Genomic DNA, 25573 nt, shown 5'->3' on the forward strand with positions numbered 1-25573 from the left:
TTTATAGGCTCTCATCTGGTATTACCAGCTTGACTCTTTGGATGGGTTTATCTATATACATGAGATTTCAATGCTTCAGAGAAAAGCTGAGATTGGATGTTGAAGCAGCCTGACATGGTTCCCAAGAATATGCTTCCTTATGCTCAGTCTGTTGAGTTTGATTATTTTGTATATGTACAAGTGTTTTAAATATTATTGCTATATAAATAAGGGAAGAGGACATTCAGAAGTGTTTTCTGATTTGGAAATGATAAGTTAGTAGACTGAAAATTTTGAATTAAAGAAATCATAATTAAATGTCAACCTATGAAGGAAAAGTTCAATGGTCATTAAGAGTAGAGTGACAGAAAGAAGGGCAAAGAGGTGAAGGAAAGGGAATTTTGTTTTTATAATCAGACTATTTCATGTGATGTCTCAAATCATTCAAAATGTATTTGATTTAAAAATTAAATATTTGTTCCATGCATGTTTATAAAAACATATAGTGACATATGTGCTTGGATTTTGTTTGCAGTGGCAAGAGGCCCTAGTGCACCCAATATTTGTTTGTCTTTATACTCTCTCTCTCTCTCTCTCTCTCTGCAAATAAATAAAATATTAAAAGTTACATTCAATATAAGTTAAAATGCAAAAAATTAGGGAAAGAATGGAGACAGAAAAATTAAAGGAACTATGATAACAAGTCAACAGAAACAATAAAGATAAGACTATATGTTTGACATAATTATGTTGAAAAAAAGAATGTTAAGCCAGGCATGCTGGCACATACATTTAATCCCTGCACTTTGGAGACAGAGGTAGGATTGCCATGACTTCGAGGCCATCTTGAGACTACATAGTGAATTCCAGGTCAGCTTGGGCTATAATGAGACCATACCTCAATAAATCAAAAACAAAAAGAAATAAGAAAGAAAAAAGAGCATTAATAAGGAATAAGAAGCTATTAATATACTCAGAAGTTTTAAAATATAAGCAAATAGAAATTCCAGAGTTAACAAAATCACTGAAATTAAGATATCAATACAGGTATATACAGTAATTTATAGACATCTAAAGAAAATCAGGAAGATATATCTAAGTAACATGTACCACAGGACAGAAATAGATGTGAAAAATATGAAAAATATTTTAGAGGCAGTAAGTGACAAAATTTACATCCATCTAATTATAGTTTGAAAATAAGATACAGTAAATAATGTTGTTTCAACAAATTAAAACATGAAAGAATAAATTCCTAGGAAAGTATAACTGAAGAAGAAATAAAAATCAAGAACAGTCCTAAAATCCTTAAACTATTGAATCAATAGATTAAAACCTTACTCATTGAGAACCTAAAACCAACTATCTTAACAGGGGGTATGTACTCAACATTCTTGATTGATTAATGAAGAATGAAGTTCCTATGCATATCACATTTCTTTGTCAACACAAAAATGGAAAATTACAGATTAATCACATTTATAAACTAAGGCAAAAAAAAAATCCTAAACAAATACTAATAAAATGAATCTGTGTACCATATTATACCACAAATAAGCTTAATTTATGTCAGAGGTGCAATAAAGTTTTGTTATTAGAAATAATAATTGATACATTGAACAATACCCTAAATTATAGCAAAACACCCATCCACATACAGAATTAACTTAAATTCCATAACCATTTAATTTAAAAACTTAAGCTAAAAGTAGAAAGCTTGTCCTTAAACAAAAGGAAACCACAACAAGATGCTATTGTTCATCCACCCACTTAGCAAATCATACCAATTGTAAGCCAGGATGTGACAGAGCTGAAATTCTTACATGTGCTGCTTCTAAGTGTGGGAGCTGGAGATAGACCTTGCGAAGGAATCTGGCATTACTTAGCAGATTATAACTCAAAATTTAATTCCATTCTTGCATATGTGAACCAGAAGACTTCATGAGAATATTCTTGGCAACATTATTTGCAATAACAATAACAAAAACCTAGAATTTTTATAATACTAGTAACAAAAAGAATACCAAATAGCTTAGTAAAAAAAATAACCAATGAGTTATATAGATATAAATTCACGTATTCAACATAAAGCACTGTCAGCTGCAGGTATCAACAGAGAGGAGAGAACAAATTGCATGAAAAGAGTAAGTTGCAAAAGTATAAAGCTACTTTTGTAAATTTAAAAACAAGCCAAGTAAAGAAATGCAAGGGCTGGGGAGATGGCTCAGTGATTAAAGGTGCTTGCTTGCAAAACTTGGCCTAGGTTCAATTTCCCAGGTCCCACATCAAGCCAAACTCTCTAACAAACATATAAATAAAAATATTTTTAAAAAAGAAAAGCAATAAAATGAAAAACCAAAACTCAGGAGGATCCTGGTTTGCCTCATCGATAGAGACTAGGGCTCTGTGAGAGTGGTAGACAGAAGGGGGAGGCTGTCGTCAATTTTACTGATGTGATATTTCTTGGGCTTGAGGAGGAGTATGATGTTTGTCACGTCACTATATTTGGTAACCTACATAGATGATATGCATATTACTTACACCTATATAATATTTCATAAAAAAGAATATCTATAAAAATCAAATGTACTAGTAAAGTAACTTGAGGTTAATAATAAAGTAAGGCACATGACAGAGACAGGTGGCATGTCATAAGCAAATGTGCTTACCAGGTTAACATTCAAGTTTTTCCCCAGATGGAAACAGAATATGTCTATGAGAGTGCACTGCATATCGGTGAAGAGATAGGCTAAATGATGCAAGTCCTTTTGTCATAATTATCTGTGGGATCTTGGACTTTAATCCTCTGATATGTAAAACCAAATCCATACAGTTATCATGAATGTAGAATGAACTAGTAGTAAAGAGTGTTTCAAAAAATGAACTTGCAGCCAGGTGTGGTGGCGTAGGCCTTTAATCCCAGCATCTGAGAAGCAGAGGTAGGAGTATTACCATGAGTTTGAGGCCACCCTGAGACTACATAGTGAATTCGAGGTCAGCCTGAGCTAGAGTGAGACTCTACCTCAAAAAAACAAACAAAAAAAAAATAGAAATAAATAAAAAGAATTTGCACATAATGAATGCTAAATAAATGTTAGATGCTAATGGAATGTCTCCTGATTTAATATATTAAAATGTTCTGCTTTTATTATGGTAGGCTTTGGTCATTTGACGAAGCAATTGATGACGTTGGCTGATGGACGTGTTACGTTGGCTCTAGAAGGAGGACATGATCTCACAGCCATCTGTGATGCATCAGAAGCCTGCATAAATGCCCTTCTTGGAAACGAGGTAAAAAGTCAAAGCTCAAATGGACATGGATAAAGGATCTGGGATGTGTACGTGTGTGTCTTTGGTCTTTTTATTTAATCCCATGAATTTAGAAAGCTCTCCATTGCTCTTATCATTAAGGGAGTACACAAGCCTTAAATATGATAAGTTTATATGCTCTCATGTTATATGCTGCACCTTTTTTTTTTTTTACCAGATTGATTATCCCCATCAATTTACCTGCAATTAGATTATTTACACAACCCCAAAGTGAGCAAAGGTAACCCTTGGACAGAAGAATGTTTGGTCTACTGACCCAATCAAATGAGCATTGAAACATTTAATATGAAATAAAATTAAAATTTTTTGAGATTTCCTACAAGGTTGTTAGTTCAGTCAAATAAAAGCATTTTTAAAACATTGTTAAACTGTTCTGTCATCATTTGCACATTCTCTAAGTGTAGGTAATATTTCTATCTTTCTGATAGTGGTGACGTATCTCATAAAGGTTGAAAATCTACTGAAAGCCATAGATCAAGAACTGATTAGAGGACAGAGAGACTGCTTAGGAATTAAGGCAAAGACAAAGGACCTAGGTTTGATTCCCCAGGACCCACATAAGCCAAATGCACAAGGTAGCTCATGCATCTGGAGTTCATTTGCTGAGGCTGAAGGCCCTGGCATGTACTCTATCTTTCTCTCTCTCTCTCTCTCTCTTTCTCTCTCTCTCTCTCAATAAATAAATAATACAAAAGAGAAATACATTAAAAGAAAGCCATTTAAAAAAAATTTTGGGGTTTATTTTTATTTATTTATTTGAGAGCAAAAGACAGAGAAAGAGGCAGAGAGAGAGAGAGAGAGAATGGGCATGCCAGGGCTTCCAGCCCCTGCAAACGAATTCCAGATGCGTGCGCCCCCTTGTGCATCTGGCTAACGTGGGTCCTGGGGAATCGAGCCTCGAACCAGGGCTCTTAGGCTTCACAGGCAAGTGCTAAACCACTAAGCCATCTCTCCAGCTCAGAAAGCCATTTCTTTTTAAAGAATGCATTAGAACCAAGATTTCATTTTGACTCTAAATGGCCAAAGGTCATTAAAAAGATTGTGTTGCATAATTAAATTGAAGCAATGTATCTTTTTCATTTTGATTTACTTTCATCTGCTTGATAATTTATTGTCCTTTATTTATAATTTGTGTATGATATGTTTCTGTGTGTGGGAACATGACTGCCATGACAAACATGGAAGACAGACGACCACTTCATGGTGTTACCTTCCTCTTCTACACTTTGAGACAGGCTGTCTCTGATTACTGTTTGACACTGGGAAAGCCAGACTAGGCAGCCTGTGAGTTTTGGGATTCCTCTGGCTCCACCTCCTGTGGTCATGTTTGGGTTACAGATTGTGTGCCATTTTGTGCCTGGTTTTACATGGGTGCTGGGAGCTTGAACTCTGGCCAGCATGCTTGGGGACCAAGTGCCTTTAGCTACTCAGCCATTTCCTCCAGATTCTCATGAAGAGGTTTTAAATATATTAGTTCCAACACAGAAAATCTTTCAAAGTCTGGATATATTCACTGATATTATTACTTTTAAGTGCCTAAAATATTTCATTTATATTTATTTATTTATTGAGAGAGAGGAAAAGAGAGAGACAGAATGGATGTTCCAGGGCCTCTAGCCCCTGCAAATGAACTCTAAATGCATGTGCCACCATGTGCATCTGACTTATGTGGGTTCTGTCAAACCTAGGCCCTTATAATTTGCAGACAAGTACCTTAACTGCTAAGCCATTTCCCTAGCCCTGACTAATAGTATTGATTCAAATAATTTTCATAGTAAATGTTATTATGTATGTTTTTGCCCATCTTATATGAACTTGAACTTGAAGTGATTTGTTCATGAAATATATATAAACAATAATTTTTAAAACTTATTCATAGTATTATTAAAAGCAAAACCTTCCTTTTCAGACAGCAAATATGAGAAAAAGGTACTTTTTCTTCAGCCCATTGAATCTGTATAACTTCTTTTGTTGCCATTTCATAAACCATAAACACTTCAAGGTCTTTATTATGACATATTTATTGAAGTAAGAATGTACATTTTCTATTTGAAAGAAAAGTATTAGAGAGAAAACTGTGAGCATTGCTCATGTGCTTAATACCAATGTATAATTTTAGACAGCGCAATACCACAGATGGAATAATTAACTAATGATTAGCATTATCAATGGGCTGCTATTTCCAATCACAGAAGATTCAAGGTGTCAGCTTTTTCTAAAAACTTCTAGCATCTTACTGTGATATTTGTAAGACAATAATATCAAATACAATGTGAGATTTTGAGGTGTTGGGTGGCAATAAAGGATTGCAAAAAAACAGTGATAAATCTATGTTACTGGTTAATTGGGGTTACTCTGCTTACCCACCCAATGACATATGTTTTTGCAGTCATGTATATTCACCAACCACTTATTTAGTTTTAAATAACTTGAAAACATTTTAGAGATGCAAACTGGTCTTAATGTTTGCATTATAAAGGTTTACATGTACAGATGTGCTGAAAAATCAGAATTGGTTGTGGACTGTGGCTTCACAGATAACTGACGTGCCCAAGGAGAACATGACCCAGCAACAAGCTACATTTTCATTTGTGTGGAAGTAAATTACAGATTTTAGTAGCTGTCTTTGAACATACTCATTAAGATGAAAATCTCCCTTTTTGCTCTTGTCATTTCTGTATTTCTCCAGGCTATCTTTTTCCAAAAGAGCATTTCCAGTGAAGATGGAGTAATCTTTATGATCTTTTTCTTTAAGAAAAACCAGAACTGAGATTAAGGAAAGAGTAAAAGTATCATTGGCCAATATTTTTCTTACCCACGTGGGTGTAGAGGTCGTAAAAAATAAAATCCAGAAAGTGATGACTAAAATGTGTATTTGGGAGTTATATTGATTATTTAACTGACTTTAATTTTCTATGCATATTTTAGCAACTTTATCTTATGATTATAATGTCCTAAATAATATCTTATCTTTTTTGCTGGCCAGCCTCAACTGCATAAACAAAACAGAATTTACTCATCAGGATCTAGAAGAAGAGAAGTTTAAATAGATTATGTATTTCTGTCATTTTTCTACTAAAGTTTCTTAGGGACAAAACAAGAATGAAGATTTCCCAAAAGATACTTTAAGAATAACAGACAGAGTTGGTATAATAGGCATTGAAAGGTAAATTTTGTTGTTTCAGGTCTACATGCACATAAAGGAAAAAAGGAAAGCAAAGAGAAAGAAGGATTTATAAATGAAAAGTAGACGAAAAATACAAGCATGTTGTCCATTATAATTCATTTGGAAAGAAGGAAATGAACATGTAATACTTAAAACAACTCAGGAAAGAAAGACTTCTCACTTTCTTTGACAATATAATTTAAACCCAAGACCTAGTTCTTGGTACTTTTTCCAGGTTAAAGGTCATTGCAACTACATTGAAGGTTTAAATTTCATTTCTTCAGAAAAAAAATATTATGTAAGGCATATTGCATATACCTCATCATTTAACAAAAGTGCATGCATGTAATTTTCACAGCCGTTTTAGGTGGTGATGTCTAGGTAAAAAAAATAAGAGTCGCCTTTCAGATACAAATTATTGCAATTAAAAATCCCAATTTGCCTCCAAACCCCAAGCCCCTTTTTCAAATGATTAATAGAGCAATTACAACTTATTATCTGGGATTTCACTTTCACAAATAACAAAATAGAGTAAAAGCTTGGGCTTAAAACACTGGCAGAACCTACCCTGGCTTCTCAACACAGAACATACAATTGAACTCAAATTAGAGAGGTCAAGAAAGGCCTTTGGAAGGCTCTGCACTTTGTCAGATGTATTTATTCATGTGCAGAGGATTAGAATTCATACACATTTTGCCAGTTTTTTGAATGTTGTTCCTTCTCTTTGTTGTTCTTGGCCAGGCCTTCCCAGCATAGCAGAGTGCTGCTTCTTTTAGCTTATTATCTGCAAAGTAACATATACTACACAACTCAAAGGAATTGTAAAGTCAGCATTAACTATTGGCTCTATGTACACTTGTAGACACATAGACAGGTACCAATAACCTGTTTGTTTGTTTTTTTTTAAAGTCCAAGTGTCTGAGTATTATACCCAAAACAGGCATTTTTCTTTTTAAATGTCTTTATCATGAAAATGATCTACTGAGCAAAAACATCTCTTAACTGTTCTTTTAAGAAGAATGTACAAAGTCAGTCAAAATAATATACTATTGGATTAAAACTAACTTGAGCATGGTACAGGAAATTCCTAGAGGCAACTGAGTTTGAAGTCATACCAGAAGTCCATTATTTCCCCTTTTTCTTGGCCAACTTTAGAACGGAGATTTATCAGTCCAATCAAAGTATGATGACTATTTTGTAACTTCTTCACAAAAGCACTTAGAAACACAGCTTCAGAGTTTACAAGAAACTGAATATCAAAATGAGATTTACCAGGTTATTTGGAAAAACATCAAAGATACTCTTGTGAGCAGACACATTATTTTTTAGCATTAGCGATTGAAACACATGTGATGTTCCCCAGAGAATTTGATTTCAGTTATCTGTATTGGAGTTGATTGGCAAACAGGTTTATAATTTCTTTAAGGCCACATTTGCCTCCCACTCCACAAAGCCAATTAGTGACACCCCAGGGTGCTTCCTGTGAAATTTTCTTAAGAGGTGAGAAAAGCCTTAAGCAGTTGCTATCCCTGAGGAATCCAAAATGAAAACATCAGAGCCCTTCAAGCAAGTAGAGGACATACAGTAGTAGAAGCCTTCCACCGTGAGTTAACAGTATGGCATTGGAACAGCCACCTGTCAAAACAGACTTAGAGACAGAGAGGAGACAGGGGGAAGGAAGAGCTGGATGCTGCTGAGATGCAGCCACAACCTCCAGTTCTGCAAGTTCTATACTTGGGACTTTCTTTTTTTAAATATTTTTTTTTACTTATTTGAAAGAGAGAGAGGGAAAGAGAGAAAGAGATGTATATATATATATATATATATATATATATATATATATATATATATATATATATAGAGAGAGAGAGAGAGAGAGAGAGAGAGAGAGAGAGAGAGAATGGGTGCATCAGGGCCTCAAGCCACTGAAAATGAAATCCAGACAGATATGCCACCTTGTGCATCTGACTTTATGTGGGTACTGGGGAATAAAACCTGGGTCCTTAGGATTTGAAAGCAAGTACCTTAACCATAGAGCCATTTCTCCAGCCCCACACACTTGGGACTTTCTATAGCGTGTTGTCTCTTGATAGCCTTCGCAGTTTTTCACTTCCTCTCTCCTTTTCTTGTGAATAGCCACATCTCCTCTTAATTATGCTCAGCTGCTTTCATTTGACTTGGATTTCACAAACAGTGGCTAAACTTGGTGATTCTGTTTGTTGATAATCTTTTGAAGATGGCTTTGTGCTTGCTCTAGAGCTGCTGAAAAGGTCTCTTGAATTGGTTCTGGTGAGTGTTGACAACCACCCGTGAGGTGAACTCTTGAGATGTTGCTGTCCAAGTTGCTCATCGGGGGTTTGTTTGCATTGGATTTTGAATTGAGAATTTGTTTTGCCATCGTTTTCATCTTTTAGATTATGTATGAGTGAAGTTTAGTCCACTGGGGAATTGGTGTGAATCTGGGAAAGCTTACAAACTCCTAACCAGTTGCAATTCATGAGTAGGAGAAGGGAAAAACAAGCTCAAGAAAAGTGTATGATATGCCAGAATCATGTTTTTCCATGCTTCTCTATAGGGCTTCGATGCTACTCCTACTCCAAACAATGTTGTATTGATAATATAAAGACAGTAAAACCAATCTGGAAAAAGAAATATCATTTGAAGATGTTTTCCAATGTATATGGGGCCTGAGATGTTGTACTTTGTTTACTCAGTAGTGCTTATAAGAAGTTGAGCCACCTGTTTCAGTAAATGCTGTGTGACCCATCAGGATCTGGGTAACTCAAAGTGTTAGGCAGTTCATCTCAGTCATATTTGAATTTCTCAGGTGATGTTAGAAGAAATTTGAATTGCAAGCCTGAACACTTAATAGAGTATAGTTACAAAGGAAGGAAAGATAGCATTTATTTTATTTTATTTTTTTCGAGGTGGGGTTTCACTCCAGCCCAGGCTGACCTGGAATCCACTATGGAGTCTTAGGTTGTCCTCACACTCACTGTGATCCTCCTACCTCTGCCTCCCGAGTGCTGGGATTAAAGGTGTGAGCCACCATGCCTGGAAATAGCATTTAGTTTTGATAATGGAGCAATCACATTATGACATCCATTCATCTGCCCATTGGCTAAGTAGCTTTTTTCCGGTCATCCACTTTTTGTCCAAAAGTGCTGATGCAATAAAACTACAAGGATTAACACCTAATTGCCTTCAGAATATAAAGTGGGGCCATGTCACTATTATGGATGATGGGTGAGTTATTTTAGAGGAAGTGTCATTTAGCCTTGATCTTGAATAAAAAGATTTTGATAAAGTAACCTGCACATAACAATGGAGAGGCATAGGTGAAGACCACGAGACTCTGTGGAATGGTGTGAGGCTCTGTGTGAGTTTGCTTGTTCAGTTGCTGGGGAGAAGCAGCCAGGTTGAAAGGAATGAAATTGTCCATATGCCTGGGTGAGTAGAAAGAAGTATTACGAGGAATTATGTTTCTGTGAACAGATGGCTGTTTTCTACAAATATGGCTATGCTTTGGGGCAAAACAACAACCGCAATGAAAACAGTAGCAACCACAATGCTAGAACTTTCAGACGGAAGCACCTTTAGGAAGACAAGAGTTTCTTGAGGAGAGGTCCTTTAGGAGCAACTCTCCCCCAAGTCACCAAGGAATGGTCAGCTGTCGGTGGATGGACTGGCAAAGCCAACTGTAGGTGTCTCTGAGCTCAGTGACATCACAGTGGGAGACTGAAACATGCCTGTGGTGGAAATGTATACCATGAAATTCCCAAAAACCAAACAAAGGCTAGCTTTTGGACAGTTTACTGGTGAATGTTCCATAGCACATTACTGCTGAATGGTGGGAAACAGGCCTTGCTACAAAATATTTTTATTGAAACAAGAAGAAAGCCTTCTCTGTTGACGCATGTCTACAAACCCAATACACAGTGGGCCAAGGTAGAAGGATTACCACAAGATTGTAGCCAGTTTGGGCTGCCTAGAAAACCTAATCTCAACAATTAAAAAAAAAAAATAGAGACTAGGAAGATAATTTAGTTGGTAAAGTGTTTGCTTCACAAACATGGGGATGTGTGTTTGATTCTTAGTATCCATGTAAAATGCTGAGCGAGGGGGCAGGTTCTCATTATCCTAGCTCTGGGAAGGCAGAGGAAAAAGGCTGGAAGGCCATCCAGTTAGCTTAATTGATGAGATGCTGTTCAGTGATCAACTGTATCAAAAAGAGGTAGATGGCTTTCTTGAGGAACAATATCTGAATTTGTTCACTGACCTTACATATATGTGCTTATGAACACACATGGACATATGTGAACATATACACATTAAAAACTGAAAAAAACATAAATAAAAATTTGAAAAATAAATTATATAGGGATAAAAAATATGAGGCCATGGGAAAAATGGCTTAGCAGTTCACAGCTTACAATGTCTTCCAGGCTAAGATTCAATTTCCAAGCTCTTCATATAAGTCAGAAGCAAAGAAGGTGCTGTAAGCACCTGGTGTTGGTTTGAAGACAAGATACACACACACACACACACACACACACAGACATTAAAAATTTAAACAAATGTAAATAATATCAAGTCTCTGAAAGAAAATGAAATGAAGCATACAATTTTGAAGCACTACTGGAAATGGACATGCTATATATAAGGTTTGGGGTATATAATGTGAAATAAACCACCTTTGAAATAATTGATATCCAAACTGTGGCATTATGTTGGAAAACTACATCATATTATTTTAAAAAGCTTCCCTTCTTTTGGTCTTTTGAGGTATGGTCTCACTCTGGCCTAGGCTGACCTGGAATTAAATATGTAGTCTCAGGGTGGCCTCCAACTCTTGGTGATCCTCCTACCTCTGCCTCCCAAGTGCTGGGATTAAAGGCATGTGCCACCATGCCTGGCTTAAAATCTTCCCTTTTGATGTTATTGAAAGTTCACTTTTCTTTTCTTTCTTTTTTCTTTGTTTATTTTTACTTATTTGAGAGCGACAGAGTGAGAAAGAGGCAGATAGAGAGAGATAATGGGCATGCTGGGGCCTCCAGCCACTGCAAACCACACTCCAGACGCGTGTGCCCCCTTATGCATCTGGCTAATGTGGGTCCTGGAGAACTGAGCCTCGAACTGGGGTCCTCAGGCTTCACAGGCAAGTGCTTAACCACTAAGCCATCTCTCCAGCCCGAAAGTTCGCTTTTCAATACAACCACTGGAAGCATGAATTCTCAGGGACTAAACATTTCCCATGTTTTACCATGTTGTTTCAACTATTTTCTCATTGTCTTGTATATGTATCTTAGTTTCACTATCTTAAGAAGAATATGAATAGTTTTAGTTACCCAACAAATTACCCCTTTTGTCCTCCCTCCAATATACCCTGATGCCTCCTCTTTACTTCTATGTTCATTTTAAATTACTTACTGGTTATTACCAAAGATATTAACTATGTCATACAAACTTAAAACAGTTACATGTCATAGAAACAAAGAAAAACTCTTTGGTTTTGATAAGGAACCTGAAGAGACATTTTATAGACTTTCTTCACTTATTGGCTGACTATTGTTTAACCTATATTTGTTCAAGTCATGGTACTTTTGGATATGACTTGGTTAACACAGTGGCCATGGCAGTTATGAATCTCATTCTCCTGCCCCTGTGCCCTCTTATAGGAACGACATTTGTGTCTCTCATGAGCTGAATAATCATGTCTGCTCTTTGTCATCCAGGTCCTCTTGCCATTTTTATAAGACTATTAGACTCCTATGGCTTCTAACAACCAGAGATGTTTCTTTATTGCTGTGTTGATGTCATCCTTCATCAGCAACATGTGGCTAATGGCCAAACAGACCTAACCTGAATAATGACAATAGTGGGTCAAAGTATAGTGACTTGTCAATCCAATCTACTCATGTTTCAGCCCCCTCCTACTATATTTAGTTAAGGATATTAGTGACTTCAAACAAATAAAAAGGGTTATTTTGATAATGACTGACTCATGGATTATAACACAGATAAAATTATAGCCAGATTTACTTATGCAATCAGATTATACATATACAACTAATTGTAAACATTTCTAGGGCAATTATTTAAATGAGAGTTGCTTTTAACCACTCATCTGTCCTCACTAGGGAAATGATAATAGTTAATCAGCATGGAAGGTCAAGTATATATCATGACCTTCCCCCTACTCCCCCCCCAACTGTCCTCCTTTCTGGTCATCCTTTTCTTCCACAATATCTTTATTTTGGTGACCAATCATTTTCTGGATTTAGTCTGAATTGGTTTGAATAAAGCAAAAACTGATTTATTTGTGATGTATATTTAATAATGTAACTCACTCTTACTATAAAACACATGATCTTATTTAGGTCTTAGATGCTCCCTAGTATACATTCATTGGTGGTAACTGACACATATTTGGAATTGTGGGAGAAGTTTCACTTTTCTGGAACTGTTTTTAAACTGTAAAATGCAATATTCATAAAGAAAACCATACAGACATGAATAAACAACTTAAAGCATCACATAAATACCACATTGTCATCAATTAGGATAAGAAAGAATGACAAACACCTCTAAAAAATGCTGCTTCATCTAATCAATGTCCCCTTTCTCTTTTCTGAAAGTAAAAGAGTTTCTGATTTCTACCACCATAGAAATAGGAAGGCAAACCATATTTATTCCTTTGTATAAAACTCCCTTTTCTGAACATTTTATGAGTCATCTATATCATTATACTTGTATCATTCAGTTTCATTACTTTATAGTACTCCATTTCTAAGAAAAAATTTAGTTTATTTGTAATTCTACAGTTGTCATGGATATTGAAGTTACTTCAAGTTTTAAAACCATTATGTATAGTACTTTGATGGTGGAATATGAAAATTAGAAAATATAAGATACTATTACTGTTTTGTTTCAACATTGTGAATTTCAACATTGTGAATGTTGGACTATACATTGAAGCATCAAAGAGAAATTACAAACTAGAAATATTTGGAGAATATTATTATGTTATTGTATTGTAAGAAGTCTATTAAATTATGAAATAATAATTAAGTTTAACAAGGTTGATAGTCAATGAAAATTCAGGTTTGATCAATTAAAATTTAAAAATAATTTGAAAGGTTAAATGAGGGCAATTATATGTTTTATACTAGGAATAATACAGAAAGTGAGTACACTGGTTTTATGTAACTTGCCAACATAAAGAGAACCTGAAAGCATTTCCTCCTGTTATGCGAGTACTGTGTAGTCTTTAAAAGTCTCTGGAAGCTAAAATCACCTCTAAGCTTAAATGAAGTTATATCTGGGCATAATGGTGCAATACTCTGATCCCAGCACTTCTAAGGTTGAAGCAGGAAGAGCTCCAGTTTAGTGAGACTCAGCCTCAAAAGAAGCCACTAATTAATTCATTTATTCATGTACACATAGGCATGATATAGAAATGCATCATCAATATTTCAAATACCTGGTATAAGTATATAGAAATTATGACCCTATGTGTAAAAATCTTAATATTCTTTAGAGAATGTAACAATATCCAACTAAATTACAGAATATGCCCTGAATAAAGATTATAATTTCTGATGTTGTTAGGATTCCTATTCATTCAAAATTAGACTAACAGAATGTCTGAATGCTTTGAAACCTCTCACCCCATAGCATGTTCCTGATGCTGTGTTTTACACCTGCTCAACTGGGATTGACGGTCCTGCCTGTGGGTCTTTAGCATCACCCTTGTCTCTCTGCTGTCTCTGGTGTTTTGCTTCCACTTTGCTTGCATTTCTGAGCTGGGGAACTTCTTGTCTCCACATCAGCAGCCCTGTCACCCAGAGGCCGTTTAGTTGTCCTTCACCTTAAAAGCATCCTTTGATTACAGTAGTCAGCTAAGAGGAAAAACCTTTCCCATTTAGATTCGCTAGCAGTAAAAAAGGACATAAGTATCATTTCTTCATGTCTTATTTTCAGAAAATCCTTCCCCCATTCATTCTACATTTTTAAATGGTCTATTTCATTAAAGGCTCATAATTTCACAACTTCCTTATTTGTCGACTTTTGCCTTTAAATATCTCCCAGTAATATAGACATGTTCAAACTGTCTGACACAATGCTCAAAAGTAAATGTAGGGATAAATGCTACTTGGAAACAATTTGTGCCATCAAAACTTCAAGGAGCAGATAGTATTTGAATTGGTCCTTGAATGACTGGTAAGGTTTTACTAACTCAAGGTGGGTGGACAAAACAGAAGACAGAGGGAAGAGCATGAAATAGAAATAGAAAACTACTTGACATATTAGGAAAATATCAAAAAATGTAACACAAACATTAGCAGCAGTATTGAGTAGAGTCTTTGAGGGATAGTGTATGTTCTTGTATCTGTTCACCTGTGCAAAGATCCTGTTTGCCTTCTTGTATGTTCTGTTTCAAATCATGAAAAATAGCAGTGAGCTGATTTCCATGTCTCTTAGGTATGGAATTTTTTAAAGCTCTTCATCAAGAACAGCCTTTGTCTCTTTTCATAGATAGATCCTGGCCAACTAAAATGGTTTTTATGACTAAAATGATCCTATTCTATAGACTCTGAAAATTACTAGTTAACAAGATGAAAAAGGCAAATTTTTTTATGGTGTTTTAAAATTGCTATTTGTTAGTACTTAGAAAAGACATGATATGTGCAACTAAACAAAAATCTGAATTGGGTCAGCACAATAACTTAACATTCTATGAATTATGCAGAAGAAAATAAGTTCCCTTGCCATTGCTTTAAGTAATGATTGTGACTAGGTTTTACATATAACAAAGCTAGGCACTAGTGTTATGTGCAAAAGGAAGCATTCCACTTTTCTCGTGTATCTTATTAATTTCAAAATAATTATCATGACTTAGGAGAATAGCTTAACAGAGAAGGCATGATGGGTGTGTATTTCTCACATCTGCATTTGTTTAATCATACTCTAACTGCAATGCAAATGCTCCCCAGTGTGCACACATTTCCTCATTTATCTTCTGCTAATTCTGTTCAGCCTCAATAGCCAGTGTTGCTACATCTTATTGGCCAAACTAAATATCTAGCATAAGTTACTGCATATTCTTATATTTTGCTCCAAAATTTATTAAAAATGGCTATTTATTTAGTATTATTTAATTACTTAGTTATTAGATTACTAATAATGACCAATACTCATAAATATTTATGAAATTGATGCTTCAATCAGATGGCATTAGTGCTTATAATTATGAGTGATTATGTCAACAAACTTCTTAAAAAAACACAACTCACTTCTAAGGTTCCCTCCATAGAAGGTTTTAATTTTAGAAAAACAGACTGTAAAAGCTGCTTCCTTCTCACAAACTGAGAGTATTCCATAGTGACTTTCTGCAGAGCTACCAGAGGAAAAAGAAAGAACCTACCTTAAAGGTTTTCTGAATTCTGCTCTGTCTGTGTGTATACACTGAAAATGAAACAAATTGGGGCAATTTACGGAAGGTTAAACCCTGTAATGAAATTCACCTAAAACATGCAGGGAAATGGTTGGAAGGCTTAAATAATCAATTTAATTGCCTTAATTCTCTGGGTTACTTTTACAAGTAGGTACAAGTTTATCACATCTAGTGGAAGGTTCCATACTATGGCTTGGGATGTTTTTGTATTTTCATTTTGAACGTTCTGAACCATGTACGCTTTCTTTACAACCCACAGGTCTTCATGTGCACAGGCTCAGGAAGCAGGGCTTTGCTTTCATGATGTTCTTGTACCTTTCTTTCCAGTACCCTTTAAATATCTGACCTCTCTCAGTATATCAGCATTTTTACTCTGTACTCATAAGACAGCATTTGGAAGAACTAAATGTACTGACATGACCACATGCTGGAGAGTGGAGTTTCAAAGGGGAAAGTTGGGGCGGGGGAGGGTGGGAATTACCATGGGATGTTGTTTACAATTATGGAAGTTGTCAATAAAAAAAAGAAACACCTGTAGAAACTCCTAATAAACTGCAAAAAAAAAAAAATTGTTTCAAAAAATTTCATTGGTAAAACTTACCCAGTTTCTATTAAAAGTTATTCTTCTGTAAGCTCTGAGAAAGAAGCAAAAGATAAGCTACTCATGAGCAGGGTGGTTTACTCAAGCTTGTCTAATTCTTCAGGAAGAGGCTCCCAAGTAACTCTCAGTGTATGATTCAGCCATTGCTCTAAGTTGAGAGGGTGCTACAAGGATAAAATATTCTTAAAGGTGCAATCTGAAATATCAGATTTGTAGAAAGTAATTTTGGCCAGTTTTAAGAGTTTAAGATTCCAGGACCTTCTGATGGCATTGAGTTAGGTATGGTGGCATGACTCATATTTCCTCTCTCACCAAATCATATTGCACACAAGCTTTTTGATGTTTTAAAGTTTTGGGTTTTTTTTTTTGTCAGCTAAGAAAAACATTCTGGTAAGTTATATTTAGCGAATTCACCCATGTATAAATATCCCCAAGCTAGTCTGTTATCCTGTGGCATCTGGAAGAAAGGTACTATTGTTTTAGATTCCATGATTGAAGTATAGAATAATCAACTCAGCGAAAGCCTGGAGGGAAGATTTAATAGCCCACGCTGAAGACGCTAGTAATCCTTGAGTTTTCTAAGTTTTCTCTACAAATGAAAAGTCATTGATGAGTTCACACTTTCTTACATTGAGTGAAAATGGTTCCAATTTATGCCAATATACTTAACCACCATATTTTTTGCTTTTTATTAATCTTTTGCTACTGTTGTTTTGCTTATTTTCTGAGCCAGAAGATAGGTGAATGACAATTTTGTTTGCAAATAACCTGCAACACACTCAGCATCTCATCAGGAACCCTGGGGGTACATTGTTGTACTTGGTTCTGACAAATATGCTTTGTAAATTACTAAATGCTACTCTTCCTTTCTTGCAACATGTAGTGAGCTCCTCCATGAAAAATTGGTGTAATTGTAGAAGATCATGACAGATTTGTACAAAAGGAATTTGTCCTTGGCCTGCAGGCAGACATCAGAATATTCAGAATTCAGAATTTATAAAATAAAAATTAAATGGATCTGTGCAGTTATTTTACCTTTGGCTCCTTTTGTACATTTTGCTACTACCCGATTTGATGAATAAACACATCTGTCTCATGGCTTTCCTTTAGGAAGTGTTCAAATGTCCAAGGTGGTTAGATATAAACATGCTGTGAAAGTAGAGATAAGAGACTGCTGGATCTGTCAAATGTAATGTCCTTGAGATTTTTTTTTGCAGGGGCCAGCTGCATATACAGACATTGTGGAATTTGGCTTGTGAGATCCCTACAATAATGATACAAATATATTAGAGTTTAAATAACTAATACATAGACATTCACCTGCTTAAGAGACTTCATACAATAATCTCATGGCCAGTAGAAAAGGTCCTTGGAATTTAATTACATTGATACAAACCAGAAAATAAAACTGGCTATACTTTTAGAAATGATATCCACAAAATGTTGACCAGTCCTTGAAGCAGGCTTTTCCTGAGGATTAGGTGTTCAATTTGCTTCACTTCTGTGATACTTACTGTGAAGTCAGAATGTTCTGATCATGTTCTCATGTATTGTTCTTGCAGCTGGAGCCGCTTGCTGAAGATATTCTCCACCAAACCCCCAATGTGAATGCTGTTACCTCTTTACAGAAGATTATTGAAATTCAAAGTATGCCTTTAAAGTTTCTCTTTGATCTCTAATTAGATAAAATGAACTGAAATTATATTGTGAATTGCTAAACAAAGAAATATTTAATCATCTTAATTTGCTCACTCATTTTTTTGTCATTTATAAACTTTAATATTAGCACATACAATTTTTTACCTGAATGTACTATATTTTTCTTTATGTGGCCATCTTTTACTTATGATGTAACTCAGAGACTAAAGATTAGAATCTGGATTTTCCCATGCATCTAGTTTTATTTCTACATTTCAATCACTTAAATATTGACCTAGCACAATGAAATAAATTTAGAACTTGTGATTCGTCAAACAATCTTAACTAAGAGTAAGTTTCCTTCTACTGAAATTGGAATTTGGCAATGATTTCCTGGTTTTTAGTTTGGCAGGAGAAGAAAAAAGTCAATAATAAAGCCTCACCATGAGAAAAATACAACTAACTCAAGCAGGATAAGGCAGTGTTTTGTTTTTTATTTTGTTTATTTTATTTTTAAAGTAGAATCTTTGTATGAACATAACATGTGTTGGTACCATCATTTCCCTTCTCTCTGCCCACATTCTGCTGAGGACCCTCCTCAGTGGGATTTCAGGTATTCATCATGGAGTTGTGGATTGTGAATTGTGAGAGCAGCAGTCACTCACTGTGTGTGGGGGCAGGGGACAATGCCTCTGGACATTCCCTTTCTACTCCGTGGCTCTTCAATTCTTTCTGCCCCCTCTACCACAAAATATTCTAAATTGTGGTGGTGTGTTTTAAGTCTACTTTAGTGTTGAACTCTTAGCAGATTCTGGATTTCTGGTTTGGTACTTTTGAGTATCCTAAGTGTTTGTCTCCATCACCCTGATTCACATCATCAGGCTTGGCATTGAAGTAGCACTCTTGCTCTTCTCACCAATTCCTCTGGTTTCATCTAGACTCTGGCTGATGTGTGAGGGGTGGTTTATATCTTTGGTTCTTACTGCCTTCAGTGCAGGGAAACCTGTAGTCTGGGAACTAGGAGCCCAGGTCTGCTCAAATCAGTGGTTTTATTACCCAGGTCTCTCTTGATAGACCTCAACATACCCAACTACAGCTTAACCTGAAGATTTGCATGAGGTGAAAAGCAAGCCAAAATGCTAGGTATAAAATAGGATGAAGCAAACCATTAGACTTGCTTATTTCTCAAAGGAGCATTTTTCAACACTGACGAAACAGCACCTCCAGCCATCTCAGACGCATAGCTATTGCCTGTGCAGTAGCAATTTGGAGACATAGGTGTGGGCTGTGTCACATTGCTGTTCCTTGTGTATTGTGAGTATTTACAAATCATGACATACATAAATTCAAAATCATCCGCTACTTAGTCTCACTCATGCCTAGTGTGTGCACCATATGTGCTCATTAAGTATTCATTGACTACATATGAGTACAGAATAAAAGATGAAGTTCAAAGATTTTCAGAGAAGAGAACAATACACACCTGCCTACCATAGAGCAAGGTTTCTGGGAATGCGAAGGTAAAGGAAAAGGTCACCTTAAAAGGGTAGCATTCCTGTGTGGTGGGAGAAAACCTCATCACTGTCCTGACCATCTGGTTTCCACAGAGGGTAGATTAGAAGAAGCTATTGCATGTCATCCCAGACCTCAAGGAAAGACTCTTCAAGTGACCTCTGACAGCACACTCTTCCTGTTCATCTACATCCTAGCCAATGTGCACTTTAAAGGCTCTGGTAACATAAACATAGCTCATCCTTTATAAAAATTGTTATCTTTTTAAAAATATCTTTGCCATTATATACAGCACAATGAACATTTCTGAGTATGGATTCATTACAGCTTGATCAATAATCAAGGCATAGCGGTTATGAAGGAGGACAACAAGAAGGCAAGGAAGAGAGGGGAATGAGGAAAGTAGGAGGAGAGAGGGTAAGATTGGATGATGAGGAGGAATATAGGGGGAAGAGAAAGAAGAGAGGAGAAAGGAAGGGAGAGGGGAGAGAGGAGGAAATACAGGTGGGGTGCAGAGGGGGAAGAGAAGTGGAGAAAAGGGGAAGAAGACACAGAATTTCTGCTTTGAATGAGTTCACAGCCTAGTGGGTGAGAGAGAACCATGTTGGTAACTGCAATTCAGTGTTCACATAAAGCATGAGAGCCTGTCAAAGAGGAAACTGCTTTCTTTAGCCCCTTTCTGCTAGGGACAAAGGCTCTGGACACTGAGGAAGCTCAAGCCAAATTTCTCTGTGGTCATAGAGCCTGAGCTTAACCTTGGGCTACCTGCAGAGAGAGGGAAACTCTTTGAGATGATTAACAGAAGTCAGGGATTCTTTCTACATGACACATAGGTGAAAAATGTGTGTGTACATTGTCAGAAGCTCTACCATTTGTATTGGGTATAATTTTGTAGTAGTGCCTTTTGAAGCAGGGGCATTTTCAGTGTCCCATAGCCATGCAAATCTGTGGGACATGAGAAAGCTCTTGCCACTGTGGCTTGTGGTTCTCTATCTTCTACTCCAAACTCCATTCCTCATCACCTGACAATAACCACTTTTCCATCTAAAAATCCATATTCTTTCAAAATCTCATTTAAACGTATTAGCTACATTTCCTATCACTTTAACAAAATACCAGACAAAAATCAACATATAGGAGGATGGGCGTATTATGTTCACAGTTCTGATGAAGGCAGCCCATCACAGAGCATTATAGTAGGATTGACTTACTCCATCACACTGATTATGAAGCAGAGAAAGGCAACAGTGGTGATCAGATGCTTTTGTCTTTTGGCCTTTTTATTCAGTCTGAGATGTCAGACCACAGCAGGGTGTGACCTATAGTCAGTGTAGGTCTTTCTCCCTCAATTAAACTTCCCTAGAAACTTCTTCAGTGATATATAGAGAGGTGGAATGCCTAGGTGATTATATATCCAGTCAAGTTGACAGAGGTGATTAATCACAATACCTGCATCTTCTTTATTTATTTAACTATCTAACATATGTGTATTTGTGAGTACAAATATGCACATACCTCAGCACCTGTGTGGAACACTCAGGCCAACTTTAAGTGTCGACCATATTTGATGTAGAGTTGCTTGCTGTTCACTATCACAAATGTGCTAGGCTGCCTGACCTATAAACTTCCTGAACCATTCTTCTGGCTGCCACCTGCCTTCTTCCCATACGTGTGCTAGAATCACAGCAACTTACACTCTAGCATCTGCCTTTTACACAGGTTTCTGGGATCTGAACTCAGTATTCACACTTACATTTCAAGTGCTTTGGCCACTCTAGGTCTCTCCATAGTCCCTTTTCAACTCATTAATCCAGACATTCTGTAACCTTCCAACACTGACATATAAATTATCACCAGTGGCCCTTTTAGTTTTTTTCTATTGTTTGAGATTTTGTGTATTTTAATGTCTATTAGCTTACTCTTTAATTACTACCAAAATCATGCAGTTGAGGGAATATGAATGAGGTGGAGCTAATCCACTTACTTACCAGGGATGAGGAATGTTTCCAAATTCTAGTCAGAGAGAATTAGGAAATGCTTCATAAGCCTTCAATCTGAGTAGTCACATTGGTTCCATGCTTTACAATGACCCATGTCTGGTTCAATACTCTTGCTGTTGTAGCCCTAAGAGTCTCAATAAGTTTTGAACAAGAAGCCTATATTTACCTATTTTCCTTGGCCCCTATCAATTACGTAGTCCTGATCACATTCAAATTGTTGATTATGAAAAAATGTTAGTAAAGACTTGTAGAACTAACATCAAAGGTAGAATTTGCATTGTGTTTGAGAGGAGACTAACAGGTGGGCCAAGGTTGTGTAGAGAAAGACCAATGCAAGACCAGAAAGTGATCTCTTACTATTTAGGACAGGACTGGAAATCAGTGCAAAGTATTTCAGCACCATGGATTAGATCCTGTGTGTTATGTTATTATGTGTTTCTGAATGAATGTGTGTGTCTTTGGGTCTGCTCTTTCAGACTAAAGGAGTGAAAAGGAAAATGAATATTATCCATCAAGAAACAAAGTGGAAGGGGTAGTTTAGGCTCTCAAACTTCATAAAAACTTGAGAAAGTAAAATGCTGGGATCTTGGCTCAGCACACAAAACTAGATTTCCTTTCTTTACAAAATATAAGTTGTGTTCTTATTTTCCCTTGTTTGATGCCCTACTTTTTCATGTCTAGTGGTCCTAATCTATTCTGGACTCTTAACTGGTTTTCCATTGTCCCTTTTGACACAAAGTACTGAAGACTGGCTGCATATAATTTGGGATTAGTTAGGACAGCATGGAAATATGTGAGTCCCTCTTATTAAAATATTGTTAATAATTTTGAAAGGCTGACAGCAGAGAACTGGGCCAAGTTCAAGGTTCTTTAGAACCCAAGTCCCTTTCTGCACAATTTAGACCTGAAGGTAGTCTTTGTGTAGCAATGTTCTCCCTCTTCAATAGGGCCCTGAGCATTCCATAGGCACTTCCTTTCATCTCAGGGAGGAGGGTGGGTTTCAGCCCACTTAGAACTGGTTCGGAAGGATTCTGTTGTGCTGTGGTTTGGGATTGCAGTATCAGAAAACTATGTCAATGATGAGAAGAGGGTCATGCAGCATGTGGGAAACATTCAGGCAAGTTCTTAGATAGTCTTGTCCCAAGACACACAACAAGGTGCTGACAAGCCTTCTGTGAATTTCTCTTTGAGAGATGAGGCCCCCAGCTGAGGGTATGCAGGTGCTGGAGGCTGTGATTAGCATTGGCTGACTGCCTGGCCACATGCATGTGAGAAGTCTGCGGCAGGCTCATCCTTGTGGTCCTGTCCTTGTTTAGGTTATTCATTTGGCTAAAGAGAAAGGCCTTAGAAGGACACAGCAGGGTAGCCATTTCTCCTAGCAGATGGGAACTCTTTATGAGGGATTATGGTCTGGTTATGATAGTGTTTGAGGAGGGCAATTGTCTTCTCAATGAGGGTGTGTCTGGCTCAGAGTCAATGCAAGATTCATTTTTCTTAACAGAGTTCAAAATATAACTGTCATATGTGATTTGGTTATCTTCCTTGTAGATATTATCAGGAAGATGAACTAAAATGTCCATGTTTCTTGTAATACTATTAATAATAGTCAAGAGATGGGAATAAAACCTAAATTCTCATGAATGGAGGAATCAATGAAGAAATATATTATGTATAGACAAAGGAATATTATTGAGCCTTAAAGGAAAAGAAATTCCATTCTATGTGATAATTCAGCATGTACTATGATAGCACCAATTATTTTCCCTGATATTCATGCTTATTGGTTCTTAACTGCCCTATCTTCTGTGTGGTAAACACAGATGCTTTAGCATCAGTCAATGCTTGCTCTATTTCCTTTTTTTTTTCTTGATCCCAGGTTGATCCTTTATGCTAACTTTAGATGTTTATGCTCTTTGCCCAGCCATCCACTCAAGGTATTAAAAAGAGCAGATAAAATGTTTGAGACCTCATTTCTTCTCTCTTATCCACAACCCACAAGGATGAGTCATGCCTGGTTAGGATGATCACAGATTACTTTTGTGAGCTATCATTTCCATGGCTTATCTAGGAGGTGACAATTTTCAGACATGGTATTTCTTTGCCCAGCAATAATCACTAACACGTGATGCCAGGGAAGTCTTCCCATACCTCATGAGTATGCTTCTTTTCCTGAAACTCACAATAGCAATAAATTCGTGTCATGTTCATGTCATGAGTTCATGTCAACTTGGACTCCTTCACCGTTCTTCAAGGCATGCTGAGAAAAAAAAAAAACAACACCACTGTCCTCAAATGCCATTGTGCATGCCACTGCTGGCCCAGAGTAAGACTTTCCCTGATGGGAAGGAAGAATCATGCAATGTGATTTCCATAGAATTCAATATATTTACTTTGAAAGACTGTAATTTTAAGTTCTTAAAACATATAAGGAATAATACTGATTTTGATATGTGAAACCCTAAAGTATTTGAACCACAAGTATAGAGTCATGAAACCCATTCATTTATTTTAACTTTTTACTAAGAAAAATACTCCTTTTGAGTGTTAAACAGCTTTGTAGCCCTCCTACATGGTAATCATAGTACCTTTTGATTTAAGTGTGCGTGTGTGTGTAAGTATTTGAGTATTCTTACACAATTTTGCCATAACCCTCCAGTAGTATGAAACTGAAAAGTTGAAAAATGCTGGTGGAGAGAGTTTTGAAATATGTCTTGGCTCTAATCTACACTCACCAGACATGTGATGAGTAGGCCAACCAATTCTCTGAGGAATTCCAAAAGGAGCAACACGGTACATCACCATGCTGCTTCTCTGAGTTATGAAGCTACCGAGGGAAGAAAAAAGTGAGAAGCTGAACCACACACACACAAAAAAAAGTCATAGCATTTTTCCTCTGAAAATTCACTGTTATCTTTTCTTCTCACTGTATGTATTCTCTCTGATTTAGATAATTTGAATTTTGTTTGAAGTCCTTATTTTACCATTCAAGGCAAAATGTTAGCACAAGAGAGAATGATTGTTTACAGTTTCACTGTATGTTTTTGTCAATACATGTTACAAGAATGGAAGACTTGCCTCCATGCCTCCCCGAAGTAAAATTTGTCAGTGCAGCTAATGTTCTGTTTTCTCAGAAACACACATGTAGGGTATTATTTCAGTCAGACAGAAATGAATTTATAGTCTTCAGAGTACACCCAGTGTTTGAGGAACATTTGAGCAGGGATGTGATCTCCTTAGTTTTAGGAAAATATTACAGACAATGATATAACCTAAATGCAGTGTTTTGAGTGTCATCATGCCTATCCTGCTACACTCTAGAGAAGTAAAAGTGAAGTCATTTTGCCCAGGGGATAAAAGGCAATATACTTTTTGTGAGCCTGTGAGTATGTGTATGTGGAGTATGTGTGTACAGCATGAGTGATGCGTGGTATATGCATATGTGTATGCAAATGTGAGCACCACATACATACATGTGGAGGCCAAAGCAGGACATTGGAGGTTCTTCTCTTATCACATCCACATATTTTATTCCTTGAGATAGGATTGCTCCCTTAACCCATCACTGTGCCCCAGTGATTATCAGTCCTACAGACTGGGATGGAAAATGTGCGTGGTCACACCCAGCTCTTTACATGGGTTCTGGAGATTAAAATTTGGTGATATCTGTCCAGAGAGTCCCTCATGCTTAATCAGTAAGCACACTTGACCACTGAGCAATCCTCTTAGCCTTTTTTATGGTTTTACTTTTCCCTATTCTCATTCTACTGGATTGACTTACATTTCTGAAAACTCCCATTGGAAGTAACAAATGATGCTGCTAGCCAAAGATAAAGACAAGCCCATCATATTGATATTATTCCCACTCTATTACTAATGGGAAAGAAGTAGTT

At 36.5% G+C, this 25573-nt stretch overlaps 1 protein-coding gene across 13 annotated transcripts in view; it reads left to right on the top strand.

Annotated features, from left to right (window-relative positions):
- The window catches only part of Hdac9 (histone deacetylase 9), a 915786-nt gene that overhangs the window by 864971 nt on the left and 25242 nt on the right, over window positions 1-25573 (top strand). For all 13 annotated transcript variants that reach the window (XM_045135730.1, XM_045135719.1, XM_045135721.1 and 10 more), the window contains 2 exons: window positions 3137-3270; window positions 18096-18180. In XM_045135730.1, the coding sequence (XP_044991665.1) occupies window positions 3137-3270; window positions 18096-18180 (219 nt within the window). The remainder of the gene's footprint in view (window positions 1-3136; window positions 3271-18095; window positions 18181-25573) is intronic.

The sequence above is a fragment of the Jaculus jaculus genome, chromosome 16 (assembly GCF_020740685.1).
Source record: "Jaculus jaculus isolate mJacJac1 chromosome 16, mJacJac1.mat.Y.cur, whole genome shotgun sequence".
NCBI lineage: Eukaryota > Metazoa > Chordata > Mammalia > Rodentia > Dipodidae > Jaculus > Jaculus jaculus.